Source organism: Mustela erminea, chromosome 7, assembly GCF_009829155.1.
Source record: "Mustela erminea isolate mMusErm1 chromosome 7, mMusErm1.Pri, whole genome shotgun sequence".
Lineage (NCBI taxonomy): Eukaryota > Metazoa > Chordata > Mammalia > Carnivora > Mustelidae > Mustela > Mustela erminea.
This window is the reverse complement of record NC_045620.1, coordinates 11643477-11663415: the sequence shown is the minus strand read 5'-3', so window position 1 is coordinate 11663415 and position 19939 is coordinate 11643477. Positions and strand designations below refer to the sequence as shown.

The 19939-nt window shown below is 48.9% G+C and overlaps 1 protein-coding gene across 1 annotated transcript; it reads left to right on the top strand.

The window, feature by feature from the left end:
• Positions 1-278: 278 nt before the first annotated feature.
• Positions 279-19183, top strand: DDX27 (DEAD-box helicase 27). Its single transcript, XM_032350393.1, has 21 exons — positions 279-454; positions 2347-2493; positions 4128-4187; positions 4440-4602; positions 5144-5187; positions 5313-5399; positions 6301-6406; positions 8066-8239; positions 8889-9039; positions 11635-11734; positions 11890-12031; positions 12941-13094; positions 13947-14028; positions 14141-14318; positions 15448-15554; positions 15743-15845; positions 17357-17451; positions 17528-17651; positions 18193-18280; positions 18861-18935; positions 19066-19183. Exons 1-21 carry the CDS (start codon positions 362-364, stop codon positions 19082-19084), a joined length of 2292 nt encoding a protein of 763 aa, XP_032206284.1. The 5' UTR covers positions 279-361; the 3' UTR covers positions 19085-19183.
• Positions 19184-19939: the final 756 nt, after the last annotated feature.

The following is a 19939-nucleotide window of genomic DNA, read 5'->3' as shown; positions in this document are numbered from 1 at the left end:
CCCCTAATTCTACTACCCAGTAGTAAGCCCTGCTAACCGTTTGCCATTTCTTCCACAAGTCTCCGTCCGCAAACGCACAGGCTCAGAGCGCCGCCAGCACACCTCCTCCGCAGCGTGCACGCCGCGGCCCACGCACCAAGACAAAGAAATTCACCCTAGCGCAGCGGGACAGGGACTCCGTCACCCCAAACCACCTCCCCGACTGCCGCGTGCGCACTCCACGCTCGGGAGAGGAAGCGTCGCAGGGCCTTCCCCCAAGCGGAAGTGACGTCAGCACATGCGCAGTGACGACGAGGAGGCCGACGGAAAGTAAGGGCCGGCCTGCGTGCGAGCCGGTTTCCGGAAGTGGTGCTGCGGCAGCATGCTTGAGGAGCTGGGTTTAATCGGGACCATAGGTGAAGATGACGAGGTGCCGGGGGATCCTGAGTCTGACTCCGGGGACGAGGAGGAGGAGGTATGAGCCGATCGGGTGGGGGGCGCGGCGGCGTGCAGTCGGGTTTCCGTGTCTGCTTCCATTCTCCGTGATTCCTCGGGCCCCTGCCCCTAGCTGCTCCTCAGCATCCTCCTGCCAAGCCGAAAAGTGTCCTGAAAGGGGAACCCAAGATCTTCCTCGGTTTGGTCGCCACTCGTTTTCCCTCACCTCTGCGCCTGTGCCGGCAACGCGCCGTGTTGTCTTGGCGAACTCAGTCCCCATTCACTGATGTTGAATCCAGGCTCTATGTGATAGAGATCCAGGGGCGAAGCCAGACGTGGTTCCTGATCAGGAGTTCGTTCATTAAGCCAGTATTTATTGACGTGGAGGTACCTGTAGGCTACACCTAGTGGTCAGCGTTTGGGACATAACAGTGAACAAGATGGGCAAGGACACCACTCTTGTGAAGCTTATGCTGGGTGTGAGGCTTACAGACATTGTGTGGTCTGGTGTGGCAGTTACAAGAGGAACAGTGTCATGAAGAAGGTGTTACCCTACGAAGATCCAGTCCGGGTGTTGGCCCCGCTGTGGCCTCATCTGCCCGCACACACCTCCACCCTGGTGTCCCATGGCCTCCACGAATTCAGCTTCACCAAAGCTGAACTTGGGTCCCCCTCCCTTCCCAACCTGCTCGGTCTAGAGCCAGAAACCTAAGTGCCATCCTTGACAGCTTCTTTCTCACTTCCCTCCAGTTTCGTTCAGGCTAGCTCAGCTCTTTAACTTCTCCCCCTTTCTCCTAGCCCACCCTAGCCCAGGCCACTGCCACCTTGTGCCTGGACACCCAGCATCCTAAGGAACCTGGTCTCCAGCTCTTTTTCTTGCTCCTCCTCCCACCCCATTCACTACTTAGCAGCTAGACTGATCTTTTCATTTCTTGAATGGAAAACTATCATTAAAAAGGACTGGAGCGGGGCACCTGGGTGGCTCAGTTGGTTAAGCGACTGCCTTTGGCTCAGGTCATGATCCTGGAGTCCCAGGATCGAGTCCCGCATCAGGCTTCCTGCTCAGCATGGAGTTTGCTTCTCCCGCTGACTCTCTCCCCTCTCATTCCCTTCTCATACTCTCTCTCTCTCTCAAGTAAATACATAAAATATATTTTTTAAGATTTTTATTTATTTATTTGACAGACAGAGATCACAAGTAGGCAGAGAGGCAGGCAGAGAGAGAGGAAGGGAAGCAGGCTCCCCACCAAGCAGAGAGCCCACAGTGGGATCATGACCTGGGATCATGACCCAAGCCGAAGGCAGAGGCTTTAACCCACTGAGCCACCCAGGTGCCCCAAATAAATAAAATCTTTAAAAAAAAGGACTGGAGCAAATGTGGCCAATGATCATGCCAAAGTCAAAATATGAAGTGCTGTATGACTATCAATAGTTCAACTAAGTACCTGAGAAACAATATATATGTAATGATTAATAATAACAACTTTAGGGTGAGAGTTCTTATGAGACTTTTTAACTCAAATGAGGAAAAAAAGGTCAGTGTAGCATTTTCTAGTTCTCAGAAGCCATAATTCAGCCAGTCTTCCTTCCTTTCCGGTTTTTAGATGTATGGGTTTTTGTCATTGGTTTCTAACTTCATTGAATTGCTGGAAGAGAAGAGAGTCTGTATGATATTGATTCTTTCAAACTATGTGATCAGTTTCAGCACCTACTCCATGTTTGTTCAGAAGGTGCGCTCTCTACGAGCAGGTGCAGCTCTGTGTTCACAGGAATGAAGCTTGTTGATTGTGCTTTTCAGATTTTTTACACGTTGTCTTCTTAACCTGTCAGTTACTGAGAAAGCCGTGTTAAAATCTCCCATGACAGTTGAAGATTCCTGTTCTGTGTTCTTTCATCTCAGCTCGTAGTCATCCTGCTTCTCCCTCTTCCCAGGGCCCCATCGTGCTGGGCAGAAAGCAGAAAGCCTTGCAGAAGAACCGCAGCGCCGATTTCAACCCTGACTTCGTTTTCACTGAGAAAGAGGGGGCATACGATGGCAGCTGGGCCATGGCTGATGTCATGAGTCAGCTCAAGAAGAAGGTGAGATCAGACAGTGATAGGCAGTTCCAGGCCGTGGGCCGAGGGTTGGACAGTAGGTTTCGGGATGTAACCGCACTGCCTTTTGCCACCTGTTTACATTCAGCATAGGCTGGAACTCTTGGAAATACGAGGTGTAGTTTTGACAGGGTGGGGAGAAGCAGTCGCAAATAACGCCCAGTCTTGATTCAAACCACAGTGTAAAACGTTGCAGCAGAGATTCATTACAGACCAGTTAGAAACGCATTAATTGATCTACGGATGATATTTTAAAGTAATATCTCAGAAATATCTCATTTCTTCGTTAGAAGAGGTCCATGATGGCTTTTCCTGAAGGAGGGCATGGCGAACTTAGATTAACTTTAGTATATATATTAAGGGAGACCCTTCCTGATATTATACACACTAAAATGTGGAGGGCAAAAAAGGTTTTAGAGGAAATCTGATAATACCAGTCTAATGGTTGAAGAATACCAAGTATTACATACAAATTGCTTGACTTAGAAAAAGATGGGCATATTTATGTTAAAATGGTCTCTTTTTTTTAGGTGTTTCCTCCTTGTTTTGAATACTAGAGAGAAAACTGTGTTACATGAGTCTGTAACAAAGAGCAGTCTAGCATGTATCCTTGGCAGTAGCGTTTTGGTCAGGCCCACAGATACTCTCATTCTGTCACTTGCCAGGTGATGTCATTGTTTAGGTCCCTGTTTCCCACACAGAATAGCCAAAGCTGCCACAAATGTCACCATCATCTACTTATTTGCCAAGATCCCTTGTTTTCCTTTGAGTCTGCTGACCGAGCTAGAAGACGCATCCACATTATTTTCCATTTCATGGGCCTCAAAGAAAAATACTTTACTCCAGACTCTGTTGGTGTTCTGATTCATATAAACTAGCATAGCCTCTTCATGGTCACCTGGACAGGATTTCTTTCTGACTTTTTTCCTTTTCAGTATTTTTTCAGAGAATGCCAGAGAAATTGTCCTTTTTTAAATTAATTATGAGGTGTTTGTTCCTCCGGTCCATGTTCTGAGGAAAGTTCACTCTAGGTTCACTTTACAGATACTATGTTCCGAGGTCCTGGCATATAGACCCCATGTAATTAAAGACTTAGTCTTATGAAGCTTACAGCCCAGCAGGGTCGAAGATAAGTAAACAAATAATCACACAGTTAATTGTAGTTGTGCGGTGGCATTTCAGGGTGCTTCGAGTGTATGTAAAGGAGGCCTGCCATTGCTTACCCTTTTTAAAAGTTAGAGCAGTATCCAGCATTACTGGAGTTTGCTTTGATTTCGGCATTTAATTGCCAGGCTAAATTCTGTCTGATTGGCATGGGGAAAGGTTTTTCTAAGTAGCATTCAGATATAAATGGGACATCTCTTGGTAATTCTTTTCTTCTAAATAGTAGTAAACACCTTCTAAAAAGTGGATGTTCTTCTTAGCTCCAGGTAAAGATGTTTTGCACTTGACTATTTATTTATGTTGTTCTGTTGTTGTTGTGGATAATCTGCAGATTGATGTACCTGTCCAAAGACAGACAGGCCCCTTCTATATTAACACTGGAGACCCAACCCTCACAGATTTGCTCTGTCTCTTTCCCGTGTATATACTTCTTATCCATCTAATCTTTATTGCAGAGGGCAGCCACTACATTAGATGAGAAGATTGAGAAAGTTCGCAAGAAAAGGAAAACAGAGGTGAGAAAGCAAAGCAGGTACTTCTCTGTGTAAAGCCCTGAGCTTGGCCCTCCCCACACGACCCCACCATTTTCCTTTAAGCCAGAGTTGGGAGTGCGGCGGCGCAGACGGGCTTCTCTGTGTGTCTGTCGGTAAGAGTCACTGAGTCCACCGAGCGCTCCGTGCAGGCTGGAGGGCATGGTATTACTCTTCAGAAGTTCTGGATTTCCTGCAGTTTGCGGTCGCCTTACTTTACTGTGATATTTTTTGCAGGATAAAGACGCCAAGTCTGGGAAGTCAGAGGAGAAAGAAGCAAAGGAGGGCTCGGAACCAGAGGAGCAGGAAGACCCTGACGGGAAAGACGAGTGCGGGCCAGAAGAGGAAGACTCCGAGACCGATTACTCGTCAGCTGAAGAGAACATCCTCACCAAAGCAGGCAGGCGCTCTGGCCGCGCTGTCCGGAACGGGGACAGGACATGGGAAGGGTCTGCCTTTCCTCCGCAGGATTCTCTGTGTTCTTCTACCCAGTCACATTTAAGAGCTCCCTGTTGAACTCCTCTAGCTTCTCTTTTTTCTTGGGGTTTTGTTAGGGGTGTTGTCCTTTGCCAACAGACCATTCCCCTTTCCTCCTTCCCAGCCCCACACAGGGGCTGGCACCTCTAAGAGTCAGACTTATTTGGGGTGATAGATCCCCTACGTCCCACCTCAGATGGGCCCAGCCACCCAGTGGGTGCTCCGTAACTATTTCTGGCGGAAACGAGTGCGCAGGCGTGATCATAGAGTGCAGTGGGTTAGCCTGGTCTCTGGCGAGCTTGCCGCACGGTGTCCTCACTGTCAAACGAGGCTAATGACAGCTCCCTCAGGCTGTCGTGTGGTTTCGGTGAGGCGTCCACAGAAAGCACTTAGGATAGCGGCTAGCAGACTGTAAATGCTCAGTAGGTACGAGCGCTGATGGCCAGCTCTGCTTTTCTCCGTAGATACACTCAGAGTAAAGGAGCGGAAGAAGAAGAAGAAGGGACAGGTGAGCATGAGCGTGCGGAACAGCGTGCAGCTGAGCGTGGCAGCCTGACAGGATTTTAAGGCCAGTTAGTTTCCTTGGGCACGTTTTGCTGAATTCTTGTTCTGTCTTTTGACTCTCTGGTGTAGGAAACAGGAGGATTTTTTGAAGATGCTTCTCAGTATGATGAAAACCTCTCTTTCCAGGACATGAACCTTTCCCGCCCTCTTCTGAAGGTATGGTTTCTCTTGGCTACCATGGGATGACTGCAGTCACCCCTTAACTAGGCTCTGCCCTAAACTGGGCTCTCTGCCTCCCTAAATTCACACTTGCCAGGCAACCCTCTCAAAAAGTTCCATCTTGGGGTGCCTGGGTGGCTCAGTCGTTGAGCGTCTGCCTTCGGTTCAGGTCACGATCCCAGGGTCCTGGGATGGAGCCCCACATCAGGCTCCCACATCGGACTCCCTGCTCAGCGGGAGGCCTGCTTCTCCCTCTTCCACCCCCCCTGCTTGTGTTCCCTCTCCCGCTGTGTCTCTCTCTGTCAAATAAATAAAATCTTTTTTAAAAAAGTTCCATCTTGACCTATAAGGCCTTGCCCTTTCTGGTCTCCTCTGGTGATGTCTCCTAGCACTCATTCTGCTCTGGCCATCTTGGCCTCCTCCTTGGCCCTCAAACAGGTTAGACGTTTTCTTCCTCAGGGCCTTTGCACTTACCAGTCCCTCTGCCTGGAAGGTTTTTCCGGTAATCTGGTTGTGGTGCTCCTCACCTCTTTCAGGGTTCTACTCTGTATCCCCTGCTCAGTGAGACTTTCCCTGACCCTCCTGTAAATCATACTTGTTCCCAAACCCCTTGACTGCTGTGGTTTTTCCATATGGCATGTGATGGTGTTTGTTTGGTCTTTTTTTCCTACCAGATTGTAACATTACCAAGGGCAGAGTCTTTATTTCTTTGGTTTTCTGCTGTATCTCAGTGTCTCGGGCAGATCTCCCACGTAGTAGTCAGAGTGGGTACTCAATGAATGTTTGTAGAATGAATGACTGGGAGGGACTGAAGCAATCACCACCTGTGTGGAAATGTGCCTTGTTTCGTGCTGAGACGACTCCTCCCCATCCTGTCTGATCCCATCTTTTGCTGTAGGCCATTACAACCATGGGCTTCAAGCAGCCCACCCCAATCCAGAAGGCATGCATACCTGTGGGTCTGTTGGGGAAGGATATCTGCGCCTGTGCAGCCACTGGGACAGGTAAAAAGGACAGTGACTTGGGGGGTAGGGAGAGGAGGAGGCAGGAGGAGGATATTCAATCTACAGCAGGGGTCTGGGTTGATTTACCCAAGGGCCACTTTGCTAAATACTCAAACATAAATTATAATGCAATAACACCATATAATCGTATTAATTTCCCTTAAATCTCAACATATGTTTTCCTATTTCGTTACGTACTCTTTATTTTTTAAAAATAGTTGTATAGTATCCTATTATATAACTGTGTCTCCTGTAATAAACTGCACTAATATACAGTGTTATGATTAACATTCTTTTCATAAAATCTTTACTCCTATGACTGGGGATTATGTATAAATAAAGGTGGCCTTCATGAGATCCCCTGAAATCTGTGACCTGTAACTATCCTCTTAGGATATCTCTGTGATATGATCTCTTGTTGCTGCCATGATAAGCATAAAGACTTTTAAAAATTTAAGCAGGGCAGGGGAGAGTGAAAGGGAGAGACAGAATCCTTAAGGAGACTGCCCTCTGAGAGTGGAGACCAATGCAAAGCTCTATCCCATGACCCTGAGATCATATGGGATCTAAAATCAAGAGTTAAAGGCCCAACCAGCTGAGCCACCCAGGTGCTGCAGTAGGAGTAAAGACGTTATGAAACAGACTTTCGTCATGGCGTTTTATATCCATACGTTGATTATAGAGTAGAACTAGTCACATGAAAGAATATTGTACAACCATTTAAACGTAAAGAGTATTTAAAGAAACAGGAAATGTGGTTTTTGTTTTTGTTTTTTGTTTTTTTGTTTTTTTTTTAAAAGATTTTATTTATTCATTTGACACAGAGATATCACAAGTAGGCAGAGAGGCAGGCAGAGAGAGAGAGAGGAGGAAGCAGGCTCCCCGCGGAGCAGAGAACCCGATGCGGGACTCGATCCCAGGACCCTGAGATCACGACCTGAGCCGAAGGCAGCGGCTCAACCCACTGAGCCACCCAGGCGCCCTTGTTTTTCTTTTTTAAGTGATCTCTGCACCCAGCGTGGAGCTCAAACTCATAACCCCAAGATCGAGAGCTGGATGCTCTACCACCTGAGCCAGACAGGCGCCCCTGTTATGCTTTTTTTGAAAAGGGATTACTGGGGTGCCTGGGTGGCTCAGTGGGTTAAAGCCTCTGCCTTCGGCTCAGGTCATGATCTCAGGGTCCTGGGATCGAGCTCCACATCGGGCTCTCTGCTCAGCAGGGAGCCTGCTTCCTCCTCTCTCTCTCTGCCTGCCTCTCTGCCTGCTTGTGATCTCTGTCAAATAAATAAGTAAAATCTGTAAAAAAAAAAAAAAAGGGGGGGGGGATTACTGAATAGAATATATAATGTTACTACATTAAGTTTTCGATTTTTATATTTCTGTCCATTAAGAAAAATATTGATAATCTAGATTCCATTAGGTTAATGTTTATCTTTGGTTGGCTGAACTGTGGGTGATTTTTATTATTTTTATATTTTCTTATACTTCTCGCATTTTTTTGTATGAACCCTGTAGTCTTAAAACCAGAAAAAAAGCTTTATGAAAACATAGCTTTATTTTCTCCTGAGCGGATATGTAGGTCTTCTGGGCCCAGGTGAAAATCTGAACCTTGAAGGGAGTGAAGCTCGTGTCTCTGTGTTCTGCTGCCTTCTCCTCCAGGTAAGACTGCTGCTTTCGCCCTGCCTGTCTTGGAGCGGCTTATCTACAAACCCCGCCAGGCTCCTGTCACGCGCGTGCTCATTCTGGTTCCCACCCGAGAGCTGGGCATCCAGGTGCACTCGGTCACCAAGCAGCTGGCTCAGTTCTGCAGCATCACCACCTGCCTGGCCGTGGGTGAGTGTCCGGCGGCCCCTGAGAGCCCGTGAGGCGGCGGAGGGTGGGTGTGCCCCGCCGTCGGAGGACGATGGGTACCAGGAAGGCCTGCCTATGATTAGACCCGCTTGAAAAACCGGATGAGGTGTTTTCAGAGTACAAAGTTCGGGGGAGGGGAGAGGGTTTCACTGACATTTAACCAACCTTAAAAAAATGAAACTGCAAAATTCAGGGCAAAAAAAACTTGGTATTAACACATTTAGGACGTAATTTCTGCTTTGTATGAATAAAGAATCAAACACTTGGGGCAGAATCTTTCTGATGCTGTTCTGTGGTACCATTCTCCAACCTTCATGGAACCCTCGCTGTGCAGCGGGAGGGCGAAGGTGATGGAGAAATGACTGGCTTCCGCAGCTGCTTCTGTCAGTCCTTGGGTGTTTGAATCCTTCTGCTCTGAAGTGCCTTCTTGCCTTCACCTTTTTTCACACTTAGCACAATTGTATTGAGATAATTTGTCTCTCCCAACATCTCGTAAAATCCATCCAGGCGGGGCATTTGTCAGTCTTGTTTTCAGCTGCTTCCGCTGCATCTGGGTGGGACTTGGCAGGGCCCGGTCCGTACTGTTGAACCTCGGACTGACTCGGCCGCCGGCGGGGCTCTTCCTCTGCAGGAGGCCTGGACGTGAAGTCTCAGGAAGCAGCTCTGAGGGCGGCGCCTGACATCCTCATCGCCACCCCAGGCCGGCTCATCGACCACCTGCACAACTGCCCTTCCTTCCACCTGAGCAGTATTGAGGTGCTCATCCTGGATGAGGCTGACAGGTACACCTGAACCGGTGGGGCCCCAAGTGCTCCGGGGTCCCAGGGGCCACGCCCACAAGAGAACTTGCCTGTGCACTGGTTTTCATGGATCTTGCTAAGGCTGTGTGTGCGACCCCAGTTCCGCCGCTCACATTTGGACATCTGTTCATCACTAGTCTGGATTACCCTGCTTTCTCTTGCTCTGTGATGTGATGGTTAAGAGGGAAGGTACATCAAATTCTGGCTCAGCCATTTCCTGAGATTTGAAAATATTATTTAGATTTTTTTAAGAGATTTTAAAAAATTATTTATTTATTTATTTATTTTTTAACGATATTATTTATTTGACAGAGAGAGATATCACAAGTAGGCAGAGAGGCAGGCGGTGGGGGATGGTGAAGCAGACTCCCCACGTAGAGAACCCGATGTGGCCTGGGATCATGACCTGAGCCGAAGACAGAGGCTTTACTGAGCCATCCAGGCACCCCTAGAGATTTTTTAACTAATCCCCATACTCAACATGGGACTTGAACTCACAGCCCTGGCATCAAGAGTAGCATGCTCCACCGGCTGAGCCAGGCAGGTGCCCCTGTTACTTAGGTTCTAGAACAAATCTCTTCTCGTTTGTAAGTGAGACATAAGAACATTCCCCCGCTCCTGGTGTTGAGGATTCCAGGAGCAACACAGCAGAGTGCCAGCGCACGGTGAGGACTCGCCAGACGGCCTCCGTCACTGTGGGAGGGGACTCCCTCGCTCCCTCTTCTCTCATACGGGTCCCCTCTGCTCACCCTTTCCTTCTTGACCAAACAGAATGAACCTCAGTGAACTGGACTCGTGATCAAAGTGGGGGCAGGGGAAGGAGGCCACAAGCCCAAAGCGCATTCAGGTTTACTCTCCAGTTGAAGCATCTCCGAGCTAAAGAGGTCTGGGCTTCTGACCCCATAGGCCCATCTCCGTGCGTGGCAGCTTCGTCCTCCCAGTGGTTTGGGCCAGAATTCTTCGCCTCACGCTTGTGTCCTCGTCCCCCACCCATGGAGAACGCGTGGGGAAGTCCTGTCAGCGCAGCCCCACGGAGGGACTTCTGCTCTTGCTGTCTTCTCGGCTCAGAGTGACCTGTACCTTCTCGTTTCTGTTCCGGTTGTCACTTACCCCAAGGGCCTTTGCTGGCTACTGTCTGCAACAGTTCTTGCTTTCCGTTCTCTGAGGTGCTATGCCCCCCCAACCTCCTACATTGTCACCCGAATGCCCGTATGGTGCTTGTGACCCTCCTGTCCCCTGGGACCCATTTGTGAAGGACTGGCTTTGTGCTGCTTGCTGCTCTGTGCCCAGGGTTGTGTCTACTATCTAGCACATGCTCAGTAAGGGTTTGTTGGATAACTGACTGATTCCCCCAGAGCAAATGAACCATTCTTTTTTTTTTTTTTTTTTTTAAAGATTTTATTTATTTATTTGACAGAGAGAAATCACAAGTAGATGGAGAGGCAGGCAGAGAGAGAGAGAGGAGGAAGCAGGCTCCCTGCTGAGCAGAGAGCCCCATGCGGGACTCGATCCCAGGACCCTGAGATCATGACCTGAGCCGAAGGCAGCAGTTTAACCCACTGAGCCACCCAGGCGCCCGCAAATGAACCATTCTTGAGTCACGAGGGAAGTCAAGGAGATATTTCTGAGCAAAGGGAACATGATCTGGGATTGAGGTGTTAAATGGGAAGGGAACTGTGGTCTTAAAAAAGTGTTAAGGTCTCAGAAGACCAAGAAAGGCTGTGGGTGTTTCCTGTTAGGGAAATCAAGGACCACGACCCCTGAACGCGGTCCGCGATGCTTGCTTGGAGCCTGAACTGGGGGAAGAAATACTGTGAAGGACTAAGGCAGCTGAGCAAGTCGGAGTCAGTAACCCTACTGAGTAGTTTTACCTACACAGAGAGGAAGGGTCCTTCACAGCAAAGAGGACTGGCCGATACCACTTCAGTCATGTGGTCAAACTCACCTCAGTGGTACTGGGACAGACGGACGGTCTGTGTCTCCCGGTGGAGAGGGAAGTGCACAGCCGCACCCCTGCACATTCTTGGCGCGATGAGTTACCGAATCCAGTCACTGGGAAGTGAACAAAGACAGAATGTGAAGAAGCTTGAGGAGACGTCTGTAGATTAAGGGAGACTAAGGAAACAGGATAGCCAGCGTAAAATAGAAACTTTGGTTTCCTGGATTAAAAAAAATGAAAAGATAGTTATAAAATGACATTTCTGGGACAGTTAAAGATATCTGAATTTGGACTGTTTCAGGTCACTCAAATGTTTGGGGTGTGATAATGACATGATGGTCATATTGGCGAAGGTCCTTTCTTAGGGAATGTGTGCCGAGATGGGGTAAGGTGTAGTGATGTCTGCTACTTATTTATGTATATTTCAGCAAAAAGAAAAAATAAGATAAAGCAGATGTGGCCAGATGCTAGTGCTTGATGAATCTTGGTGAAAGGGTAAACTAACAATACAAATACATAAATAAATACATAAAACCAGTTACAACATCGGAACATCAGCTTGGCTGATGTTTTCTGTCCATCGCTGGGACAGATGTGAGCTCGTCCCTTCCTCTTGATTCCTTGTCCCTGCTCTTCAGGATGCTGGATGAGTACTTTGAGGAACAGATGAAGGAAATTATCCGGATGTGTTCCCACCACCGCCAGACCATGCTCTTCTCGGCCACCATGACGGACGAGGTGGGCCTCAGGAATTCTGCTTGGTGGGGTGAATGCGGGGGACCCAGGTTGGGCTGTAGGGGGTTGGCTGGGGCAAGCAAGGCTTGCCTCCGCCCCTACTACCTACCCCCACCTCCTGGCAGGCAAGTGAGCATCCCTGTGTTTGTGCTGGGCAGGTAAAAGATCTGGCTTCTGTTTCCTTGAAGAATCCTGTCCGAATATTTGTAAACAGCAACACGGATGTGGCCCCCTTCCTGCGGCAGGAGTTCGTCCGGATCCGGCCGAATCGGGAAGGGGACCGGGAAGCCATCGTGGCAGGTGAAAGCCCAGGGAGGGACTGGGCAGGGGGAGCTGGACTCCCTTGTCTGCTGGGGGGGCACACTGAAGCCTCTGGTGTAGCCTGGCACCTCCTCTGATGGGCTCCCCTGACCCCTTGTGTGGTCCTGCCCTTAGTGTGCTCTGCCCCTTTGGCCATGGGTCCTTCCTCCCTGTCTTCTGTCACCTCACCTCCCTCCGACTGTCCTGTCCTCCTTAGGGCCTACAGAACACCCAGCCACTTCCCTCACAACTGCCTCTGGCTCTTGGTTCAAGCTGCTGCTTTTCTTGCCTGAATTATTGCAGTGGCCTGGATTTGGCTCCTACTCCCAGTCTTGTCCCTTGGGGATGTGTTCTCCACCCTGTAGTGATGCGTTCACCACAAGTGAACATTCACTCGTGTTCCCTCCCTGTTTACAACTGTCGGGTGTCTCCCGTGGCTCGCAGACCACTGTGCGCACTCCCTCCTGAGTGCTGTACTACCCTCTGCGACCCCGCCCCTGCCTGCCCGGAGTGCTCAGCCTCGGCGTCCAGCCATACCCTCCTGCCTCCGTTCTCTCAAACCCACCAAGCTTGTCCCGCCTCGGGGCCGTCACATTTGCTTCTTGTCCTGCCTGGAATCTCCCCCCACAAATCTCGGGAAGGAGGCGGCCCTGTCATTCAGCCTAACATCACCTGTTTAGAGAGGCCCCCCTTAAAGCTGGCTCCCCATCTTCCCTTCACTGTCTCACCCCCGTTGTCACCCTTGGGAGCCGGGAATCGGCTTCTCTTCTGTGCCCTGGAATGTGAGCCTCATGAGGCAGGGAGCTTGCCTGTCTCCCCCGCTGCCAGCCAAGCAGCCACTTTACAGGCGCGGAGGGGATGTGTATCAGGTGCTTCCGGCTCACTCTGCTCTCCCTCCTGCCCCCCCAGCTCTGCTGACAAGGACCTTCACTGACCACGTGATGCTCTTCACCCAGACCAAGAAGCAGGCCCACCGCATGCATATCCTTCTGGGGCTCATGGGGCTGCAGGTGGGCGAGCTCCATGGCAACCTATCACAGACGCAGCGGCTGGAGGCCCTCCGGTAAAGTTCGGGGGGCTGAGGCCCCCTCCCATCCTTCAGCGAGGGCTCTCCTCACTGAGAGAGGGAAACACCACCCAGAGGTTATGTTAGAGCGCTTGCAGGGGTTGCAGATGGCCCGGTCCCCCACTATAAAGATACTTGTGCAGCTGCCGTAGGGTTATGTCTTAGGTAACATGGAGAATTCCTTGCACCCTCGCAGAAACCGACACTGATGCCCCAGGGCTCGAGTGTTGGAGCTGCTGAGTGGGGCCACAGCAGGAAATTCTGACTTGGGAAACAGCACATGTCCTGTTCTCTGTAGCTTTTCCAGAGCAGTGGGCCATACCTGGGTCTGTTAGGATGAGATTTGTTATCAAAGCCAGAGCCAGCCTCTGTTTCTTGAGCAAGTACTTTGCCATGTCCTGTTTTCCATGTGTTTGTTTTTGTTTAATTCTTGGAGAATGGAGTCATGCCTGTAGGCCCAGAGGGATCCTTTAGAATTCTTCACTTATCTGCATTTATCACAGGCAGCTGAAAGGTATTTTTTTAAAGAAAGGCTGCTTTGAAGCCTGAGACATGTGCATATGCTCCTTCCTACAGTCTAGCTCTGTGGTACCGGAACTTTTAAATTTGTAAGAATTGGGGCTTAAGGTGGTACAAACCTATGTTTGTTCTGCGTTACAAGATGTTTAAGGTGTTGTGGGTGTATCAGATGGTCTGACATTTAGGATCTCGTTTAGATTATCACTGTGACGATCTGTACTCTCCTGCTTGAATCCAAAAGGATTTGTGTTCTCTCTGCTGGCTCCGCCTCTTGTGGAGCTTTTCTGGGGTTGAGTATCCAGGTGAACATCTGCTTGTGGCTATTTCTAGGCGCTTTAAGGATGAACAGATTGACATCCTTGTGGCCACAGATGTAGCAGCCCGTGGACTTGACATTGAGGGGGTTAAAACGGTGAGCAGCCCATCTTCCTTGAACCTTTGCTGGGAGTCTTTTTGCCTCCTTGTGTCCTGTCTCTCTCCAACCTCCAGGTCTGACTTTGACCTGACTTGGACCTATTTTCCAGGTAATTAACTTCACAATGCCCAACACCATCAAGCATTATGTCCACCGGGTAGGGCGAACAGCGCGGGCTGGCCGGGCTGGGCGCTCGGTGTCTCTGGTGGGAGAAGAGGAGCGGAAGATGCTGAAGGAGATTGTAAAAGCCGCCAAGGCCCCCGTGAAGGCGCGGATACTTCCTCAAGGTGAGGCACCACTGCAGCAGCTCAGGGCGGTTGGGGTGGGCAGGGCAGGTCCTAGATCAGACTCTGGGACAGAGCCAGAGCAGAGTAAGAGGTGGTAGTCGTCAGGATCCGGATTTGAACTCCAGTCCTGCTACTTCCTTGCCGAGTGCCCCTGTGCGGGTTGGTCTCCCCTTGCCCCTCGGTGTCTCTCTCTGTGTGAAAGGGAACGATGACAGACTTAGGCCTCGAGTGCCTCACTCATAGGTTATTTTCCAATCTTTGGGAAGAGAAGGCTTCTTGGGGCAAAAGCCCAGTCAGCACCTACTTGTTCTAGATGTCTTTCATTCATTTCCTTCTCATCAGTAGGGTCGCATTCTTTTTTTCAATTTATAAAAATAATATATATTCTGTATTGGAAATTAGTAAATAAAAGCCAAAAGGTAATTGCTTGTGGAAGAGCTCACCACTGTTACATTTAGGCACATAACCTTTGAGACCTTTATTCCATTCATACATGTCTTTTTTCTTCCATTCTTTTCATTTTCACTTAATTCATTCCATCAGCTAGCAATAATTGAGTACTACTGGGTGCCCAGTGCTGTTTATTCTATCCTAGGTATTAGGAATATAGTAGGAAGCAAAACAGCTGATACTCTGTGGGAAAAAAACAATAAATAATGAGAGTAGATGTGATCCAGAATGACAGAGGAGGAGAGATGCTGCTTTCGAAAGCTGTTCAGGAAAGGCCTCTGAACAGATGGCATTTGAGCTGCGTCCCAGATAAGAATGAGGCAGCCGTGAGTGGTCTGTGGACAGTGTGCCAAGCAGAGAAAACCAGGGCAAAGCCTCAGAGGCAGGAGCAGACGTGATGTGCGAGTCAGTGAAGGAAGAGCCAGAGGGCCCAGTGTATGGGGAGCAAGGGTAGAGATTGAAACGCCGAGAGGTAGGCAGGGGACACGTGTAGGAGTTTGAAATTTATTCCAAGAGCAGCAGGCTCTTTGGGGACTGGACGGGGGCTTGTTGTGAAGCAGAGAAGTCACCCATAAAAACCCCCAGTTTTCTGTTGTCACTAAATACACATCTATGTTATTTGCATCAGTTACATAATATTTATGCTTATTTAAAATTTTTTGTTGTTCTCTCGCTTGAGATGTCATCCTCAAATTCCGGGACAAGATTGAGAAGATGGAGAAGGACGTGTATGCAGTTCTACAGCTCGAGGCCGAGGAGAAAGAGCTACAGCAGTCGGAAGCCCAGGTGGGGCTGCCTGCAGGGTGGAGGCCTGCAGGGCCTGGGCGGGAAGCGGGCTGCGGGCTGCGGCAGCCTCTGCCCATCATGCCCCGCCGAAACCCGGGGTCGGCCACACGAGTGCCCTCCTGCAGCTGCCAAGTCACATCTTACCAGATGGCGCTGTCGTGGCAGCCATCCTTGTGCTGTGTCCACAGATCAACACAGCAAAGCGGCTCCTGGAGAAGGGGAAGGAAGCATCGAACCACGAGCCTGAGAGGAGCTGGTTCCAGACCAAGGAAGAGAGGAAGAAGGAAAAAAGTATGTTGGAGAGGTCCCTCACAAAGCTGACCACAGAACTCTAGAACTCAGCAAGGCCACTGCTAGGTCTGTTCCCAGAAGAACTGAGAACAGGGACTCCGAGGCACACTGTGTGCTGGGGTCCACAGCAGCATTAGTCACGGGAGCCACGGGGTAGAAGCGACCTATGTGTGTCGGCAGACCGATGGTGACACGGATGTGCGCCCATCCCATGGAGTGCGGTGTAGCCGTCATGGAGTGGGTGCACGTCGCAAGGTGAACCGAAGTGAGGTGATCCAGACGCAGAAGGACGGGTAGTTATGGCTCCTCCTCATAAGAAGTAAATCCGGAGATGCAGAAAGTAGAATAGCGACTACCAGGGCTTGTTGGGAGGGAGTCATGAGTGGCTACAGATGTATTGGTAGTGATGAAAAAGTCACAGAAACAGGTCACAGTGATGGCTTTGCAATACTGTGCACATGATGAATGCCACTGAATTGTGTACTTAAGAATGGGTAAGGGCGCTGGCGCGGCACAGTCAGGTTGTGTCCAACTTTCAGTTTCAGCTCAGGTCATGATCTCAGGGTTGTGAGTTCGAGCTCCGCACAGGGCTCCATGCTCAGCAGAGTCTGCTTAAGACTCTCTCTCCCTCTGCCCCTCTCCCTGCTCTCCCTCTCTCTCAAATAAATAAGTATTTAAAAAAGAAGAAGAAGAAGAAGAATGGATAAAATGGCAAATTTTATGTTTTATCTATTTTGCCACAATTAAAAAAAAAATAGGTCAGGAAGAGATTTATATGTATTCCCTGCCCTCCTCAACCCCCTTTTTTATCACACAGATTCACATTTTTCTACACCTTTTTTCAAGTTAGTTTTATAGCTTACATTTTATACAAGCACATACATACCTGCTTTTTTTTTTTTTTTTTTTTTTTTTAAATGGCTGCTTGGTCTTCCATCATGTGGGTAGATTATAAGTTATTTAATTAATCCCCTCTTGAGGGACATTGAAATCGTTTGTAATCTTTTGCTATTCTAACCGTGTAATGAGTTAACTCTACAAACGCCCTTTCACCATTAAGCATGCGCATTTGATTTGCAAGATAAATTCCCAAAAGTGAAATTATAGGCCGGAAGATAGATGCATCTATTATTTTGTTAGGGATGCAAAGTTACCCTCCAAAGAGATTGTACCAGCAGTTTAAAAAATACTGCCTATATCTGATGGGACAAAAAGTTAGGGTGCAGGCATGTTAAATTTCTGGGTTAAACATAGTCCCAGCAATATGGCGAGAAGGTGGGGGGGTATGGATGAACCATACCATCTTTCACATGATAACGCATGCCTCAAGTGGATTAATGGAGAGAGAGCGGAACAAGCACGGTAGCGAGATGGAGAGGTAACCGCCAGCAGAGGATGTGACTGGCTGTTTCTCATTTTGAACTCTTACGTACCAATTTAAAATACGTGTACTGCTTTTAAAAAATGATGTAAAACGGTACTTGGAATCTCGTATTCTCTCGTCATCCTAGTTGCCAAGGCTCTGCAGGAGTTTGACTTGGCCTTAAGAGGAAAGAAAAAGAGGAAGAAGTTTATGAAGGATGCCAAGAAAAAGGGGGAGATGACAGTAAGCGGCGGGGTGCCTGTCGGGGGGCATGGGTCAGCCTTCGTAGTCTGTTCTGTAATCGCATCCTTCTTTCTAGGCAGAGGAGAGGTCCCAGTTTGAAATCCTCAAGGCGCAGATGTTTGCTGAGCGGCTGGCCAAGAGGAATCGCAGAGCCAAGAGGGCCCGAGCAATGCCTGAGGAGGAGCCAGCAAGAGGCCCTGGTAGGCAGAGGGGGAGGGGGGCCCACAGGAGCTGGTAGGAACGTTCTCCCTGAAACTTGTGCTTCTGGTCAGGGAGAAAATTGGAGGGATAATAAGAGCCCATATTTTCTGAGTAATGTGTGTACCAGTATGTACAGTTACTTTTGGGTTCCTAAGTGGTGAAGTGACCCCATGGTCAGTGGGGAGAGCTAGGACCTGAACCCAGGCCTTTCTGACTTGAGCCTAAGTCCTTACATCCTGCTCCTTAGAGAAGCAGGTCAGAGGAAAAAAATTAGTGAAGTCAGTCTTCAGCTCATTTCACATTTCAGTGGTTCTTTTCACTTTGGGACTCTGCAGCCATCCTTTGGAGTGGTTTGTCTCACCTGCCACTTCTCAGTTCCTCATCTGTTTTCTGCTGGGATCCAGTGTGTCTTGTTGCCATGTCAGTAAATCATCTGGCCGGAGCATCCACTGAACTCGGAACTGTTAACCTGGGCTTAAGGATAGGATTTAGGAGCTTGGGCCAAAGAGGGCCATTCTAACCCATTCTTCCTGTGCACAGCCAAGAAACACAAGCAGGTGAAGAAATCTGTATTTGATGAAGAACTTACCAACACGAGCAAGAAGGCCCTGAAACAGTATCGAGCTGGGTAGGGTTTTAAGTCACCATGGGGCTCTTTGTATTTTGAGCAAAGCTGTATCCCTTCTTCCTCCTCCTGCACTCCCCAATTCCCATATACTTGTAGCTTTAGAATATATAATTTTAAGGGTTCCTGTCTGAACCACCCCTACCCATCCCCCAGCCCCAGCTAAGATCGTCTCGGAATCCCAGGGTGAGAACAGGAGAAAAGTATGAAGGCCCTCCTGTCTTGGAGGTGAACATTTCTAGTTCAGAAATAGACCTTTCTCTCAGGAGAACTAGAAAGGCAGAGGATCCTGGTTTGCTCTTAGGAATGTGTTACCCTCCCCGCCCCCCCCCCCCCCGCCCCCCAAGTATCCCTTGGGCTGGGGTTGAGTTGGGGATAGACGAAGCTTCCACTCTCACTTTAAAGCTGGGCCCTGACTTCCACAATCCCGTATTGTCAGGTTGAAGCACCAGGCTTAAAACCTCACACCCTGAAAATGGTGCCTCCGTGTTGCTGCTGCTTCCTGTGGGAGCTGGGTAGGGGCGACAGTGAGACATGTCTGTCTGTCCTGCTTCATTTCAGCATCTCATCTTCTTACTTGCAGCCCCTCCTTTGAAGAAAGGAAACAGTTGGACTTGCCCCACCAGAGACGAGGAGGAAGCTTCAAGTCTAAATCCAGGTAATGTTTGCCATTTTGGAGGGCCGGAGGCTGTGCCTGTCTGGGATTGGACCTCCCTTGGGAAAGCACCTCCTTCCTCTTTCTGGTTTTGAGAGTTGGTCTTTCTTTACTCTGTGGATTTTCTTTGTAGGTACAAGCGGAGGAAGTAGCTGTGTTGGCCTGAAGTTTGTGGGGCAGCCCTTACCTTCCTTGAGGAAAGTCATCCTGGTTTGGTCTCTTCTCCCCATTTGTAAAAAAAAAAAAAAAATTTTTAAATGTAAAGTCTGTGTCATTTGTAAATTAAAAAAAGAACGTAAGGTCAGGGGGTGGGGGTGTTATGGGGAGCTATTTCCTAAGCATCCCCATGAATCAGCCAAGGCTCCTCTTGCTGATTAACTTTCACATAAAGAAGATACCAAATGGGAGGTACCTGGCTGACTAGGGGGAGTGTACGACTCTTGATCTTGGGGTTGTGAGTTTGAGCCCCGTGTAGGGTGTAGAGATAACTTTCAATAACACTTAAGAAAAAAAAAAAACCCAACCACAAATGGAAGTATATTTTGGGAGGGAGAATAAACCAATCTGAATTGTTTAGTTTATTCCTCTGTTCATCCCTCAATAATCGCGTCATCTTATCCCATCTACTTCTAACACATCTTTACACTTGTGGAGGAGCTGGATGTGGAGGAAATTCTTTCTAGAAGTTCTTTTGATGTCTGTCTGTCCTAGAACCAAAAGCTCTCATCCACTGAGCATTAGCCACATGCCAGACATTGTGTACTGAGCGCTGTCTCATTAAATTCACTACACCCTGTGGGAGAGGCAGTCATCCCACTTTTGCACATAAAGAGACAGAAGCTCGGAGAAATATGGAGTAACTTACCAAAGTTACGCGGGGAGTTCAGGTTTTTGAAACCAGGGTCTGAACCCGTATCTAACTGTGCTATAGAAGCACTACTGGAGAGATGGAAGCTCAAAGGGAACGGAAGGGATCCCAGATAAATTAGCTCCTTGTTGCAAAAAAC